Here is a 16,513-nt window from a genome sequence, read left to right as displayed (position 1 = left end):
TTGGGTAACTGGAGCCTGTTTTCCTTATGGGAAGTTGGATCATAAAATAAAAGATTGCCCTCTGAAGAAGAAGAAACAACCATTGCCTCCTAGACCATCAGCCCATGCTAGAGTATATGCTATCATTGAATAAGATTCCAAAGCTTCTAAATCAGTGGTCGAAGGAGGTATGACAAATTTAAAGGATTAAAATTTTTTTTTATGGAGGGGAGAGTGTAACATCCCTCATTTTTTAAAATTTTGTAAGGGCTTGTTTGCAATATAAGGACCTAAATGTAAATCTTAGTAATTGGATATGATTTGTGAAAGATGTATATTATGTTAAAAAAAAAAATGGAGGACATGTGTCACTAGCTAACCTAAGGATGGTGCCACCTATGTTTGTTCTATGGATAATACATAGGCTTCTTTCATGCATGGTTGTCACTTAGCAATCCTTGTGTTGGCCAAACATAAGTAATTAAAGGAGAAACTAAAGAAAAACTTAACAAAGGAGCTGCAACCAGCGTAAGTTTGAGAAGAGAAGGGAAGAGGAATTGAAGTAGAGGAAGAAGAAGCCTTGCTTTAGCTTGAGGTTTTACATTAATTCCACACATTTGAGACTCAAATTTTTCTAAGGCAAGTGTTCTAACCCCTTCCTATAAAAATCTTGATCTCTGATTTCATCTTAATTCTGAAAATTTTGGAAGATTTTGGCTTTGTACATGATATTTCTGTCGGTTAGGAATAAAACTGTGAATCTAGAATTTTTCAGTATTTGACCTTTCTGCATTATTCTAGTCATAACATTCTGCACAGATTCTTGATTTAGGAAAAACCAAATTCATCCGAAATAGACTCATATCTCTTTCTTTTGATACCAAGTTTGAAAAATTTGGAGTCCAATTACCTACCCAAACTGTTATTTCAACTGACCCTATAAAATCTATAAAACAGAGACTGTCGGTTCTGACCTTTCAGTACTCTCTTGCTTATAATTCTCTGTTGAAAACTCTGATTTATGCAAAACATGATTTATCAGAAACTAGACTCATAAATCTTTGTGTATATATGATTTGAATGATTTGGAGCATAAATACCTATTGAAGCATTTGTTCTAATCAACTTTATGAATTATGCAAAACATGGATAATGTTCTCTGACCTTTGGTTACTAAACTATTGATAACTCCGTGTTGGAAACTCCAATTCATATAAATCTTGATTTATCTAAAACTTGATTGATACATCTTTCGAATGACACTTATCTTATACAAATTGAAGCATAAATGGTTATTCAAATAGTTCATGAAATGCTCCTATCAAATTCTACCAAAATCAAGCTTTCGTCGATTTCGTCTATTCTTGTTTCGTCTCTTTGGAAATTGATTTCAACTAAAATCCTTACTTCAGTTGAGCTTTACATTATTGCTTCGAATTCTTATATAATCTTGTCCTACAAGTATTTGCATACCTGAATCTGTTATGTAAACTTTATGTTTGTATCGCAATGTTTCGTATAGGCACATGCATTCCGTTGTTCCGCATGTGTTTCCGATATTTGTCAATTTTATTGTTCACAATGTCCTTTTGTACTATGGTATTTTTGAGATTTTTTGGACCTTTGCCAGAAATGGTAAAGGGATTATTTGGACCTTTGCCAGAAATGGTAAAGGGTGTATGCTTAGAGCCCGCGATGCTCTGTCGGCTCCCTCTGGCTTCATTCAGACGTGGATGGATGATGCTCCCAAACGTGAGAGATTATGTTTAGGATCCCGCTTCACCTTCTATCCGTTTGATATGATATCTAAAGCTTTGGTTATATGCTTCTATGTGTGCTTTGGATGTTTGAGCTTCTGTTTGAGCTTCTATGTGTGCTTTGGATGTTTGGAATGAATGCAACGTCAAATACGACGTTTAAGCTTCTGTTTCGTATTTATTCTTTGATATGTTCCGAAATGCTTCTTATGCCTTCGAAATGTTCATATGTCATCGATACGCTTTGAAATATTTCATATGCCATTGTTATACTTTGAAACATTTCATACGCCATTGATATGCTCCGAAACATTTCATATGTCATTGTTATGCTCTGAAATACTTCATATGCCATTGATATGTTTCGAAACATTTTATATGCCATTGATATCCGAAATGCTCCTAATGTCATTGATATGCTCCAATTAGTCTTTACTCCCTTGTTATAAACAAAACATGCTTCGAATAAAATGACATTGTAATTCTGTATTCGTTGAGTGGCTATCTATGAACTCTTGTATCCTTGTCTTGTATTTGGTACCTTATTTGTTTGAAACTATCCTCTTTCGTTATGGATATGTTAGTTGCTTGCTGAGCTCTATATGCTCACTCCGTTGCTATATAAATTTGTCAATGTAACTTGTCGCTTGCTAAAATGTTTAAATTGGGCCGAGGTTGTGGAAAGCTAAAAGATTTTGGGGCAAACCTTTAGTGGATGATATGTTTTTTGTTATATAAGTACACTTGGTGTCTAATGGAATGTTGATGGTAAATATAAACTTATGAGTTTTATAAAAGTTGAAAGAACCTCTCATGTTTAGGATTTTGGAATGTTAAGTTAATTTGTGTAATGATATGAACTTGTGGTAAATATTGGTTTTTGTGATTGTATAGAATAGAACACTTGTGATATTATCCTAAATTGATCGTCACCGCTCGCTACCGAATGGTATTAGCAGAGGGAGAAGAAAGAAGAGGGTGAAGAAAAGAGAAAACCTGAAGATCCGACGTCGTTCTCCCTCGACGATCCTGATCCGTCGCCGCCTGCTCTTGCCGGATGCCACAGATGATGTCGCCTCCTCGTTTGAGGCAACGAGGCCTCGACGTCGTCGGCGACTTCTCGTCCACGCGAGGAGAGAAGAGCCTCAGCGACGTCACGAGGAGAAGCGGTTTCTTCTCCTCACGTAGGCAAAAGAAACGAGGCTTTTTTTTTTGTTACTTTTTTTCGCGGGGAGAAGGAACCCTCGGTTTCTTCTCCCCACATGGGCAGAAACAAAGTGACGTTGCCTTTCTTTTTCTTTTTTTTTTTGGGCAGGGAAACCGAGCGACGTCGCCTTTTTCTTTGTTTTTTTTTTCACGCGGAGAGGAGGAAACGGTTTCTTCTCCCCATGTGGGCAGAAATCGAGCCTTTCTTTTTTTTTTTTTCGCGTGGGGAGAAGGAAACCTCCTCCTCACGCGGGCAGCGCACGGGGAGTATCGAGGCAACATAGTATTTTTAATATATATATATATATATATATATATATATATATATATACTTATACCGTATCGTACCGAGCTGAGTTCGAAACTCCGGTACTGTACGAAATTAAGAACCTTGCTACCATCATCCCTGGCTTTTCTTTTCACTTCAAATTTGAAGTTCTCTTTACATAACTAGGATCTGTAGGTCAATTAGATCTCTACAATATTGTTATTCATCTTCAATTTTTGATATGGAAGAAATAAGTGCTCAAATATACTTTTTCTTAGTAGTTATTTGGCTGCCCACTTTTACCCCATTAGAAGAGTTTCAAAGTGAACACAAGTTCTATGGAGTACAAATTGCTTGTTGAAGTATCAGGGTAATATTTAGGCAGTCATTTAATTTTTTAATTCCTTATTCTTTTCTTGTTTCTTTGAAATAGTTGTTAAGCTTCAACAGTCTTATGTGATGCCAATGATGCTCCTATCATGATAAAATCCATTTCTCCGAGGAAAATTGACTACCCAAGAGTTAATAGTAACAAAAGAACTACCAACTCAACTAGCTCTTTTTCATAATAAAAATTCTCATGAGGTACTCTTGAAGATATACATCCACTATAGTACCTAACTATGACTCTGTATTAGTCTATGAATTTTCCATTTATTACATAAAGAATGCTAAATGGAATTAATTAAATGTATTGCTATAGTACCACTACAATACCAGCACTACAATATAGCTGTAATATCACCCCTCTCTTCTTTCCTTTTCAGTTTAGAACTTGTTATATTACCTGAATGTTCTATGATTTCCATCTTGAGAGAGGGTTGCTGGTCATCAAATCCCAGTTTCCATCTAAAACCTTAACCAAAATAAGCCAGCTGCTGCCCTTATTCATCTAGTGCTGATCAAACACATCCTAGCACTCATATGTTCCATTTTTTGAAGACATGGTGATTGAATAGTTCTGGAGTTCAGATTGATTCTATTCTGCATCATAACAATTCTCCACTCAAATTTACTTTGTCACCAAGGTCAACTGTCTTGCATGATCACTGTGTTGTCGATGTTTCATCTTCACATGCTGGTGAAGAATGCAGATATAGGTGATTCAGATGAATTTTGTTACAAGGAGCTCCATAATTGTTTTACGTGGACAATTGCACATTTTAAGATCTGGTGAAGAAATTGATCAAACCTTATAAAATGGATCCATAGATCTTGTTGCACATTTTCTTTTTGTTGCTGTTGATTGTCAAATGTCCTAACTAAAGCATTATGTTAAAACTTCAGGTGCCAATACCTCACTCCTTGCTGGATCCATTGAAGATGTTTTATTAATTGATTAATCGCTAGGAATAGGTGTGGAAAATCCCATAATTAAGGGATTATATAATCCCATACTTAAGGGAATCTATCTCTTATTTTGGGCGACTTAATCAGCATTAAATCAGCCTATATTATAGAAAATAGATTAGAATGAAATATTGTACAAAATCAATTTCCTTAGTTGTATAGTTTGTAATGGGCTTATATGTCTTCCTTTGTATACAAAAAGGAGTATGAATGAGAAACTTTTTCCCTTGTGTTTATAGTATTAGAGCTCGGTTCCTAAGAAATAATTTTTCTTCTTTCATTCAACATTGCTGAAAATTTTTCCTCTATTCTGCCACTCTTCGGATCAGCCCCTAACTATTTCTTTTTCGTTGTTTACTTGTGAGGAACCTGTGCTACTATGTCCAGAGGAGAGAAGATGAAACCAATACTTCCATCTCCAACAAACAACTTAGCTGACAATCCATCCTTGCTGATTACAACATATAAACTCAACAAACAAAACTTTCTTCATTGATCTCAGTCCGTAAAGTTGTATATTCGAGGGAGAAAAAAGATCGGCAATATGATCAGATTAACAACAACACCTGTAGAGGATGATCCATTTTAATCGTGGGATTCTAAAATTTCCATGATCATATCATGGTTGATAAACTCTATGGAACTAGAAATTGGGCAAACATATATGTTTTTATCAATAGCAAAGGAGTTATGAGATGTTGTGGTCAAGACATATTCAGATATGGGGAATTCCAAGGTTTTTAATCTTGTATCGTACCGGCATATCGAGCCTTGCTCGGTACGATACATACCAGCGTATTGAGCGGTACGCCTAAAATAGGCATAAAACCCTCCGAGAAAACTTGAAGAAAAGGAAAAAAAAATTAGGATAGTGTTTTTAAGTTAGAAATAAATATATATTTAATATAGTTTTAGCAAAACTAATGTAAATTAAGTAAGAATAGTGTCATATATCTTTTTCGGGCTTTGAGGAGTAGCCTTGTATAAGGTTCGTAATTTCGATTCGTTCCGGATAGTCCTTCCATTAATATTGAATTATCTACGAAAAAATTATTTTAATTGTTAGATTATTTTGTATACAATTGAAACTTTAAGATTCAAATGAATTAAGTAATCACATGTGTAGATATACTTGATTCTACCACCAAAACGAACGACGGGCCTCCATAGGTGGTGGATCGAGGTCCTCGATCCTATATATTTGCATATCAATATGATATGTTTGTCTTATCCAATCTTGAAATTGATCCTATGACATAGTGTATTGATACATCGTATGTCATTGGTGCATCAATGTGGTGATGGTAGTAGGTTGATCGTCGTGAATCACATGAATCCGAAATGGCTCCTAAGGCATGTATTGGTGAATGTCAGAACTTTTACTGTCGCTACTGATCTATTTTTTCGTATCATACTATTGCTCGGAGAAGTATGACCAACTATCATTGTACTACTATTCGTCGTAAGATTCTCCATAATACAACGATCGTAAATATAATGAGCTTCGTTCTGTGTCTACGTCATGTATGTTAATCCTCCCAAATTAGCCTCCTAAATTTGATCCAATCCACAAATTGTTGCTTTGTTGAGTTCAGGAGAATGAAAATGTGAGAATAAGAGAACGATTGTGAGTAAAAATGAGTTTGAAAGAGTTTAAGAGAGAGTGTCAATGAAATGGATTGAAAGAGGAGGGGAGGAAAGCGTTTAAAAACCCTTTAGGATGCCTCCAACGGTCAAATTAGCCATTTGAAAACTGTTATAATTCGATAATGGTCGGTTTCGACTGTTATCACTTGGTATAAGTTAGTAACGGTCGAAATCGACCCGCACAATACAGGTTGGTAACGGTCGAAATTTTGATCGTTACCACCCGGTACAGCCTTGTATCCCCCAATGCAGGGCCAAAAATCTGATACCGCACGGTAGCATGCGGTCCGCGTGCTGATAGGCTGACGAATCGATATGTACCACTCGTACCGGGCGATACAGTACGAGATTAAAAACCTTAGGGAATTCAGCCCAAGTATTTGAGATTACAAACATGATTAAAGAGCTTAAACAAAGTAATACTAGTGTTATAAAATACTTTAATACCTTGAAGAATACCTTGAAGACACTCTGGCAAGGGCTTGATATTTTTTATGATTTTGAATGATGATATGCTGTTGATATTGCTCGATACATAAAAATGCTTGAGAGAGATCGAGCCTTTCAAATTTTTATAGGTTAAACAAAGAACTAGATGAAGTTCGTGTACGGATATTGGGGAATGATCCTGATAGAGATGAATCCTGACACCCCCCAACTTCGCCCGTTAGGTAAGCAACACCTAAACGAAGGCCCGGAGCCACCAACTCCCTACGACAACCGACAGGAGGTCTCATCACCTGCCCCGACTTCCCGAAGTGGGCTCGCCGGAACGACTCCTCATCGATTCGATAGCTGGGAAAATAAATCTGCAACGCATTAATGGTCGGTGGCATCGCCTGGCTTCACCAACCTTCCCTTTTGGTCGAACGACGAGGGGATCGTGCCCTGCCTGACCCAAAGAAGCAAGAAAGCCCGATCGGAGGCGTCATCCCGATAGTCCCTAAACGTTGCCCTTGGGAGCATGCATCGACAAGTCGCCCGCATTAAATGTTTCCACCATGTTGCCCTCGGGAGGCGTCATCCTTGTCGGAGGCCCATTTGCTCCACCCAGCGGTAGACAAGAAAAAGTCATGCCCCGGGCCAAGCTAGGGTAGATAAGAAAAAAAGACTCTTTACTCTCTTAATTCCTTACTGATACTGTTGTCTTCCTCCCTTTTTGCTTTCCTGACTTAAGCATCGGAGTGGTCAAGCTTGTTGTGTAGGGTCATCGACATAGATCGAAGGCGCAACCAGAAAGCTACTCATCAAAGGAGATCGCCCAACTCCCAAACCAAGCTTCACCGCTCGAAGACTGAGTTGCTCCTAGCGCACTACCTCTTCCTACAGCTTCCTTGGTCCTGCCCGCAACGTCTGCTCTCTACGTCAACCAGGAATTGTCACTAGAAGGGACCTGCACTTTTGGCAGAGAACCAACCGGGCTGACTCACCAATTGATAGTCTTTGTGTGTTAACATTTTGGTGCTAGAATGAGGGTCGAATGTCGTAGGAGCGTCCTTGTTAAATCTCGGATTTTGATGATGAAATCAATTGATGAGTTTATGAACTAATGAGTGTTTGAGAAAAGTGACGCAGGACAAACTTCGATCATGTAAAGGCAAATCGATTGAAGCAGGAGAATCACACGTTGGGTCGGAGTACATTATGTCAGAGATCGTGTATCGGGCCAAAAGGATCGGGCATTGCACCAAGAAGATCGGATGTTGTGGGAGGTCAACATGCCGATGGATCGGGCAATACGCGCCGAAGGACACGAGGACGCGCTGGAAGTTTGGAGTTTGGACAAAGTACCGGATGAACTAATGACATGTCGGAGAACGTAGGCTTCATGATTGTAATCATTGTGTCTTGATCGAAGTAGTTTAAGTGTCTAATTGAGTTAGTTTTGGGTACAACCATGCCAACTTAATTAGGAGCCCATTGGGCCTGAATTAGGATTGAATTGGGCCTATTGGAAGGTTAATTCAGTGACCTGAGGTTGGGCCTGGCGGTGGAACCGCTTGTGAGCTAGAAAGTACGGAATGTACTTTTCTAGAAAACTCGGTGGTTGTACTACCAGAGTCAGCGATGGTACCGCCTAGACTAGCAGTGGTACCGCCATAACACAATCTCCCAAGCTGTGTCAAGCGGTGGTCTGCCTGGCCGGTGCTCAAACTATCAGGCGGTGGTATCGCCAGTACACCGAAAACCCGGGGATTTGAATTTTTGGCTCTATTTCTGAAGCTATTTGGGGCCTATAAATACCCCTCTCATGCTTGCTTGACAAAGCATGAAAAGCTTGTGATTTTAAAGTGTTGTAAACTCTTGAAAAGTGTTGAGACTCTTTCTCATTGAGTCTAGAAGTTATTCTAAGGGAGGTGAGAGGTCTTTTGTAAAAGAGGGGTGTACAGGTTCTCTCCTAAACCTGTAAAAAGGAGAAAGAGTTATAACAAGGGTAATTGATCTTCGCCCATTGAAAGAAGATCGGTAGTAAAAGCCGGTGGCCTCGAAAGAAGAGTAATCGGGAGTGGACGTAGGTCAATACGACTGAACCACTATAAATCTGGTTTGCATTTCTTCTTTTGCCTTGATTTACTACTGCATACTGATTTACTTACTAAGCAATCCTTACTCGCACTTTTTGTTAAATCACATTTTCGATACAGATTTATTGATCGAACTTTTAGACCGAAATTTTTCGAAAGCACTAATTCACCCCCCCTCTTAGTGCCTTTACGATCTTAACAATTGATATCAGAGCCAAGTTCTCTCAGTTGTTTATGCACTGTAATCCTGAAATTTCAGATGGCTGTAACAACATATAATACGTCTCTGCCAGTTTCAGACAGATATCAAAATGGTTAGTGAATCTTAGCAGCATGCTTTCTCTATGGTTTATTGTCAGAATATGAGATGAGATTTAAGTCTCGTTTCTTTTTTTACAGGAAAAGTACAGATTTCACTTGTTTGGAACTCAAGAAATGAACACTCGGAGAATCATGAAAAGTTGAATGCTTTGTCTAATGTAAGTTCTTTATTTAATTGCTTCTCGATTCCCAAAAGGTTTTCCTATATATATATTTTCTCTTTTAATATTTCTTGTATTATGCTTTGCAGTTTTTGTGGAGAAATGGTGGAGCAAGAAGTAGCAACCATTTAATTCACTCAATATGGGCTAACTTTCAGACATCAAACAGCAATGTATGTGAATGGTACACGTGTCTATTCTTAATGTTTTAATATTAGGTTATCGGTATTCTATTAACTGTTGCTATAGATGGCTCTCTGCTCATCTTTGAGTTTTTTCTGATTACTTGCTTGATATATATTATGTCAATATCCATTACATAGGAACTATTAAAAAGGGAACTTTCAGGTAGATAAATTATCTTCCTTTTCTTTGCTTAATAATGGAGATTGGATATGTTGGAGACAGAAAACAATGGTGTGGAAGAAGGATCTTCCTCTTCTCTTTTTCTCTTTCTCTTCCTCATCTTATGTTTTTCATTGTCGCCAAGAAGAAAAAGTCATTGAGACCTGACCCAAGGTTGAATGTTTCAAGCCCTGGAGGGCTAAAGTTTTACTTGTTAGGATCTGATATAGGTTCAAAGCCTTTGATCCAGGACTACCTTATTATAAAGCTTAGAATGCCATAGTCCGGGGAGGCTTTTATTTTAAAAGCCTTGGTAAAGTATGGTCAGTGTCCTGCTTGTTGCTTCGGCTAGTATAATCCTGAAGGACTACAATAACCCAAGCACCAGTTTGAAAGCTATTATCGGCACCACTAATCTTTAAGCTGAATCAATTGAATAACCAATCCATGATAAAGCCTAGAACTAGATACAAATAGGGGATACTGATATTATAAGATACCTTAATATGTCACCTTTAGATTGAGGATTCAATATGACAACAAAGAGAATTATAAATATATAATATTAAATATGACATTAGGTTGATTTCCATGATAAATAATACCAACTAGCTAGAGTATTATCTCAACCAAGGGTCAACATGGATCTTTTTATACTGCTGAGCTTTTCATAAGGTAATATTTCTAGTTAAATAAAAAAATCAAGTCTTTTTTTAGTGTTTATAGTCATGGTTTGCCTTACTGGTCTATGATGATATATTGATCGATCATCGGTATAGTACGTATCGAATTATGCCAACATACTAATACATGGTATCGTGGGGCTTACCGATAAACCGGTATGTACTGCTCATATTGTTCCCATGTTGAACTGGTATGTACCGCTCATACCGAGCGGTACGTTGCGATACGACAAACCTTGTTTCTAGTAAAGTCTCCTTATGGCTCCTTATGAGTCTTTGATTTTTTTCATTTTTAGGTCTTTCAAATAGATATTTTTACTGAACTTGTGTCAATTAAAGATTGAATGCTTAAGGATAAAAGGTGGCCATTTAGGAATTTACAAATCATATTCAAGATTCTATGGAAATTTAATTTATTTTTTTTTTGAAAAAGCGAAAGATGAGTTATACTGTTTTTAAATTAGGTTATGAAGAAGTATAATCGTGTTTAAAAATAATGTAACTCCAAAAAGATAGTTTTTCTTTAAAACTTCAGAAAATATTCTTTGATAATATTAATAAGTTTTTGACCCAGTGTATTCCAGTGTATTGTTAGAAAAAATAGGAGGTGAATTATGTTGTTTAGAGACTGAGGTTACACTAGTTTAAAATAGAGATAAAAACAGTATAACCCCAATCTTTTTTGATAATATTCAAGTGGTTATTGACTCAAAGTGGTTGTTAATTCATCTTAAATTGGGCAAAATAAAAAATACACAAATTCAATCTTTTAAGATTGAAATTAGTAAAATACTCATTTTAATGGCTGAATAATGAAAAAAATGTCATTTAGGTCTTTCTAAGTTATTTTCAAGTTTTCAAAAAATTTAGGTACATTTTGAAACGATTAGGAGTTAAGTTATACTAAATGGAGTTCAACATTTTTTTAATATTGATCCAAAAATAGTATAGCCACATTAAAAAATAATATGTCTTTAAAATTTTAGAAAATCCTATAATATTCGAGTGGTTTTTGCTTCAAAATGGTTATAAATTCATCTTAAATTTCATGAAATTAAGAAATAATTTAACCTTTTAAGGACTGAAATGAATAAAAAATATAATTTTAAAAGCTCAAAAAATTGGAAAAAGGAAAGATCAATTAGTTCTTAGTAAGAAATTTCCTAGGTCTACTGAAAATTTAGGAATTTAAAAGAAGTGGGAGTTGAGTTACACTGTTTTGAAATGAGGTTAAACTGTTTTTGAATATAGACTGAAAAAACCAGTGAAGTCCCATTCGAAAATTGGTTAACTCAGTCTCAATATTTTTTTAAAAACTTTAATTTTTTTTTAATAATATTCAAGTGGTTTTGGATCCAAAGTGGTTGTAGATTCATCTTACATTAGGTAAATATCACCAATTCAATCTTTTAAGGGTTGAAGTGAGTAAAAGAACAATTCAAAGATCTAAAAAAATAAAAAAAAGGTCATTTAGGGCTTTGAAAATTTTAAGATTTTTTTAGAAAACTGGAAGGTGAGTTTTATTGTTTTTTAGTGACATAAAAAACAAGTCTCCAAAAACAAAATTTTCTACAAAACTTTAGAAAACCCTCTTTAATAATATTCAAGTGATTTGGCCCAAAGTAGTTACAAACTTACAATTCACCTGAAATTGGACAAAAATTGAAAAAAAGGATAAATTCAATCTTTAAGAGTAGAAATTAGTAAAAATACACATTTTAATGATTAAAAAATAAAAAATGATCATTTAACTCTTTCTAAAATTTGAACATTTTTGGGACAAGTGGTGGTTAGTTACATTGTTTTTGAGAAGTGACCCAAAAACAATATAAATTCTTTCAAAATAATGTAGCTCAGGTTTCTAGAAATAATTTTTTCTTTAGCTTCAGAATTTTTTTTAATATTCAAGTAGTTTTTGGTCCAAGGTGGTTGAAAATTCACCTTAAATTGGACAAAATAAAAATTACAAGTTCAACCTTTTAAGGTCAAAATTAGTAAACAATACCCATTTTAAAGCCTTGAAAATGGAAACAAGTCATTTAGGCCTTTGTAAATCATTTCGAGGTTTTTAAAAAGACCCTAAAAATAATAGTATAAACTCATTCAAAAATAATAAAAAATAGTGTAACTTAGGCCTTTTATAAAACTAGACAAAATATTCAAGTGATTTTTGGCTCAAAGTAGTTATAGATTCATCTTAAATAGGATAAAATAAAGAAAAGGATAAATTCAACCTTTAAGGGCAGAAATTAACAAAAATACTCATTTTAATGGTTGCAAAATGGTCATTTAGGTTTTGCGAGTTATTTCTAAGTTTTCTGAAAATTTCAGAGTTTTTGGGGTTATTTACATTGTTTCTGAATAGGGATTCAAAAACTTCAAAAGGGTAATTTATGGTTTTTCTATGTTTTAGTTATCTTTTGACATAACTAGATCCATATTAGTATCTTATTATGAACAATTATGGTTGATTAGTGTATTTCCCTTAATGTTAGGCCCAAATAGGTCCATTATCATACTTTAGGCACAAAGTAGGCTAATTTTGCCTAATCATAACTAGTTAATGGTGAATAATTTGGGGTTATTATTTTTCTTTATTTTTTGCACAATTAGGGCCATTATCTTATTTTTAGGGCTAATTTGAAGATAATTAGGCTTAATAACAGCATGTTAAGGGTCATTAGTATGTTTGGCCCAAATAGGTCCATTATCATACTTTCAGGTGCAAAGTAGGCTAATTTTGCCTAATCATAACTAGTTAATGGTGAATAATTTGGGGTTATTATTCTTCTTTATTTTATGTACAATTAGGGCCACTATCTTATTTTTAGGGCTAATTTGAAGATAATTAGGCATCTAATAACAGCATGTTAAGGGTGATTAGTATGTCTACGTCTTAAATCTATGCTCAATTAGGTCTGTTACGTTACTTTTTATGCCAATTTGAGGTAATTAGACTTAATCTCATCATGTTTAAGGCGAGTAGTGTGTCTCTTAAATCTAGGGTCAATTAGGTCCATTATCTTATTTTAAGGCCAATTTGGGGGTAATTAGGCCCAAAAACCTACAATTACTAATCATTTATGATTCGTTTACACTTTATTCTTATTGAAATTGCATTAAATTGGAAAAAAAAAAAGGGGGTTAGAAAGAGTTTTTTTTTATATTTCAGTCATTTTCTGACCAATTTTTTTAATATTGATATGTATTGGTGTACTGACATACGGTATGCTACTATCGATTGATGTGTATTGGTCTAGACTAGGACCGACATCGATGGTTGGCATGAGATAATGAACCTTGTGTAAATTCTTCTTAAATTAGAAAAAAATAAAAAAGGTACAAATTCATGTTTTTAAGGGCTAAAATAAGTAAAAATATCCATTTTAAAAGTTTAAAAAATGAAAAATATGGTCATTTAGAATTTTTGTTGATATTTTGAAACTTTCAGAAAAAGTGGGATGTGAATTACATCGGAATAGGGACTCAAAATGACCATATTTTTCATTAGTCTTTCAGAAAAAGTTGTGAAGAAAAATGACATTTAATCAATCTTTTAAGTTTAAAATTAGTAAAAATACCTATTTCACATACTTGAAGAGTAAAAAATATCATCAAAAACTTTGTAAGTCATTTCCAATGTGTTCTGAAAATTTAAAAGCTTTTAGATTTTATTATTATTTATTTAAATGTGACAATAAAATTATTATTATATTATGCTTTTACTTTATATTTAATAATATTATTTTTATTTTATTTTTAAATTTGCTTGTTTTTATAATGTTTTATTTGTAATTTTAAGATCAATTTCCTATAATGTGGTTTCATAATAATATTTATAATTTAATAATATTATTTCATTTACTTTAATATTTTAAGATCAATTTACTTTATATTTAATAATATTATTACATTTTATTATACCTTAAATCACTCTTTAAAGTTTCATAATGTGGTTCTTTATCTTAATTCTCTATAATTAAAGAAATTTTGAAGATCTAACTTCATCACTCATTCATCAACCATCTTTTTATTTTTTAAAAATTTATTAAATAAAATAGTCAATAAAATTATTTCTTGATCTCTTAGACTCCTTGAACCTTAATGGGATACTACCATCTCCCACACTCTTTTTTATTTTCATTACTCTTCAAGCTTCTTTTATCTTTTATTTGATGTCTTTGCTCTTTGCTCTTTCCCTAGCTTTAGCGAATTGAAAAATGTCGTTTTTCCAATTAAACTATCATGAAAGTTCTTGTTAGTTGGAAGGTACTTTAAGAATGCAGTAGCAAAAAATTATGATAGACAAAGTGCAATAACTGATTCAATTTTACTAAACTTAATTAAAGTACCAAAAAATATTATGTCTAGTTGTATATGATTTTCATCTATAGTTAAAAGATTTACACTCAAAAGTTTTGCCAAGAAGTAATTCTTGAGTATCCTATAAGTATTAAATATATATTTTTTTAAATTAGTCTTGGTATTGTACCTAATATGGATATTGTATGAAATTCGCAATATCTATATTTCATTTTTGTTATTCCATCGGGTCTTCTTTGGATATATATGTACTACCATAAACAAAATTTTCTGAGTTTCTTCCTTCATCAAATCCCTAATGTTTTGAGTTACTTCCATTTTGGTATTCTCATCTCAATGATACTACTGCCTTTATGTGAACCACCAAACAATTTGATAAAATATAGCTTGCGTCACCACTGTCATATAATTTCAAAAAAAAAAAAAAAGAAATCTAGCACTTTGTTATCATTTAAATATCTTGTTTTAATCTTATGAAAAATATCTTCATGGATCTTGAATAGTGGATCCAAGATATCTAAAATTTTAGCATCTAGAAACTTCTTATCCGTTTGTTTTAATTATATTTACAATTCTTGTTGATGAACTTTCACTTGATATATTAAATATTAGTCTTCTTAGCCAAAAACCCCTAGTTCCTAATGCTGGTCTTTGTCAAGAACACTTGTTTCCTAAATTTTACTCTTATAATTTGTCAAGAACACTTTGTCAAGAACCATTTAGTTTATAATATTTGTCTTTATAGTTCAATCTTATAATTAATTCCGATTAGATTTTATCAATTAAAAGAAAACAATATTGGGCAATTGACCAAATAGCACCCTTACTATTTGATATTTTACTGAATGGCGCACCCACTATTTAGTTTTACCATGGTGCCCCTTTTTTAATAAATACCAATTTTATCCTAATTTCAAAAGTTTTTTGAACTAGTTTAGGCCACTGAACCAGTTTAGACCAATAAACCGGTTTGGGTTAGCCCTCCTTCCTATCCTCCTCTCCTGCACCACCTTCGTGCCCTCCCCCTTGGCTTCCTTTTCTCCTCCTTGTCCCACTCAGTCTCCCACTTTACCTCTGCTTCCTCCTCCTTCCACTCCCACTCCGCCACCCCCTCCTCTCCAGTGGCTTCCCCCTCCTCCCTCTTCTCCTTGGCTTCCTTCTCCACCCAATCCATCTCCCACTCCACATCCACCTCCTCCCACTTTGTTGCCTCGTCCCCCTCGCCATTGTCTTCCTCCTCCTCCCCTTCCTCCTCCCACTCCACCTCGCCCTCCATCGCCTCCTCCTCCTCTCCCCCACCTCCCACTCCCCCTCCTCTTTTTGCCTTTTAATCCCTCCCACTCCCCTCCTCCTCTTCATACTTTTCCGATAAAAGTCATGTTACACTTGGGTTACAATCAAGTTACACTCGTTCATAGATCCTATTAAAAGTATATTAATTTTCATATAAACTTATTCTAAATTCATCATAAATTTAAAAAACTAGTAGAATTTTTGTTAGAATCATATTCTAGTAGAATTCTCAAAGTTTTGATAATTAATTATCCTGAAATTATCTAAAAATAAAAATTATTAATTTTAAAATGGGTTAGGTGATCGAGTTAAACTAGTTCAATTTTGAGTGTAACTTGGTCAATGTAGGAAATAGGAAATAGGAAATGTAGGATTTTGTGATTAGTTTTATAATGAATTTTAGATAATTTAATGTAGAAATTAATTTTTTTTATATTTTCTGTAAATGAGTAAAACTTGAGTGTATTGGCTTTTCTAGGTAATTTAGGATAATTTTATATAGAAATTTATAAAGGTGAATTATGAGGAGCAGGTAGAAGAGGAGGTGAGGGAGGGAGCAGTGGTGGAGTAGAAGAAGGCAGAGGAGGAGGAGGAGAGATGGAGGGGAGAGGAGGTGGGGCAGGAGGAGGAGGTGAAGGCAGAGGATGAGGCCAAG

At 34.5% G+C, this 16,513-nt stretch overlaps 1 protein-coding gene across 1 annotated transcript in view; it reads left to right on the top strand.

The window, feature by feature from the left end:
• LOC103973252 (uncharacterized) overlaps positions 1-16,513 on the top strand; it is a 35,504-nt gene that overhangs the window by 13,446 nt on the left and 5,545 nt on the right. Inside the window, exons 6-8 of the mRNA XM_009387758.3 lie at positions 8,992-9,046; positions 9,132-9,211; positions 9,304-9,387. Coding sequence (XP_009386033.2) covers positions 8,992-9,046; positions 9,132-9,211; positions 9,304-9,387 — 219 coding nt within the window. The remainder of the gene's footprint in view (positions 1-8,991; positions 9,047-9,131; positions 9,212-9,303; positions 9,388-16,513) is intronic.

This window comes from Musa acuminata, chromosome BXJ3-1, assembly GCF_036884655.1.
Source record: "Musa acuminata AAA Group cultivar baxijiao chromosome BXJ3-1, Cavendish_Baxijiao_AAA, whole genome shotgun sequence".
NCBI classification, from domain to species: Eukaryota; Viridiplantae; Streptophyta; class Magnoliopsida; order Zingiberales; family Musaceae; genus Musa; species Musa acuminata.
The sequence above is the reverse complement of the archived record's forward strand: the minus strand, read 5'-3'. Positions and strand labels throughout refer to the sequence as shown.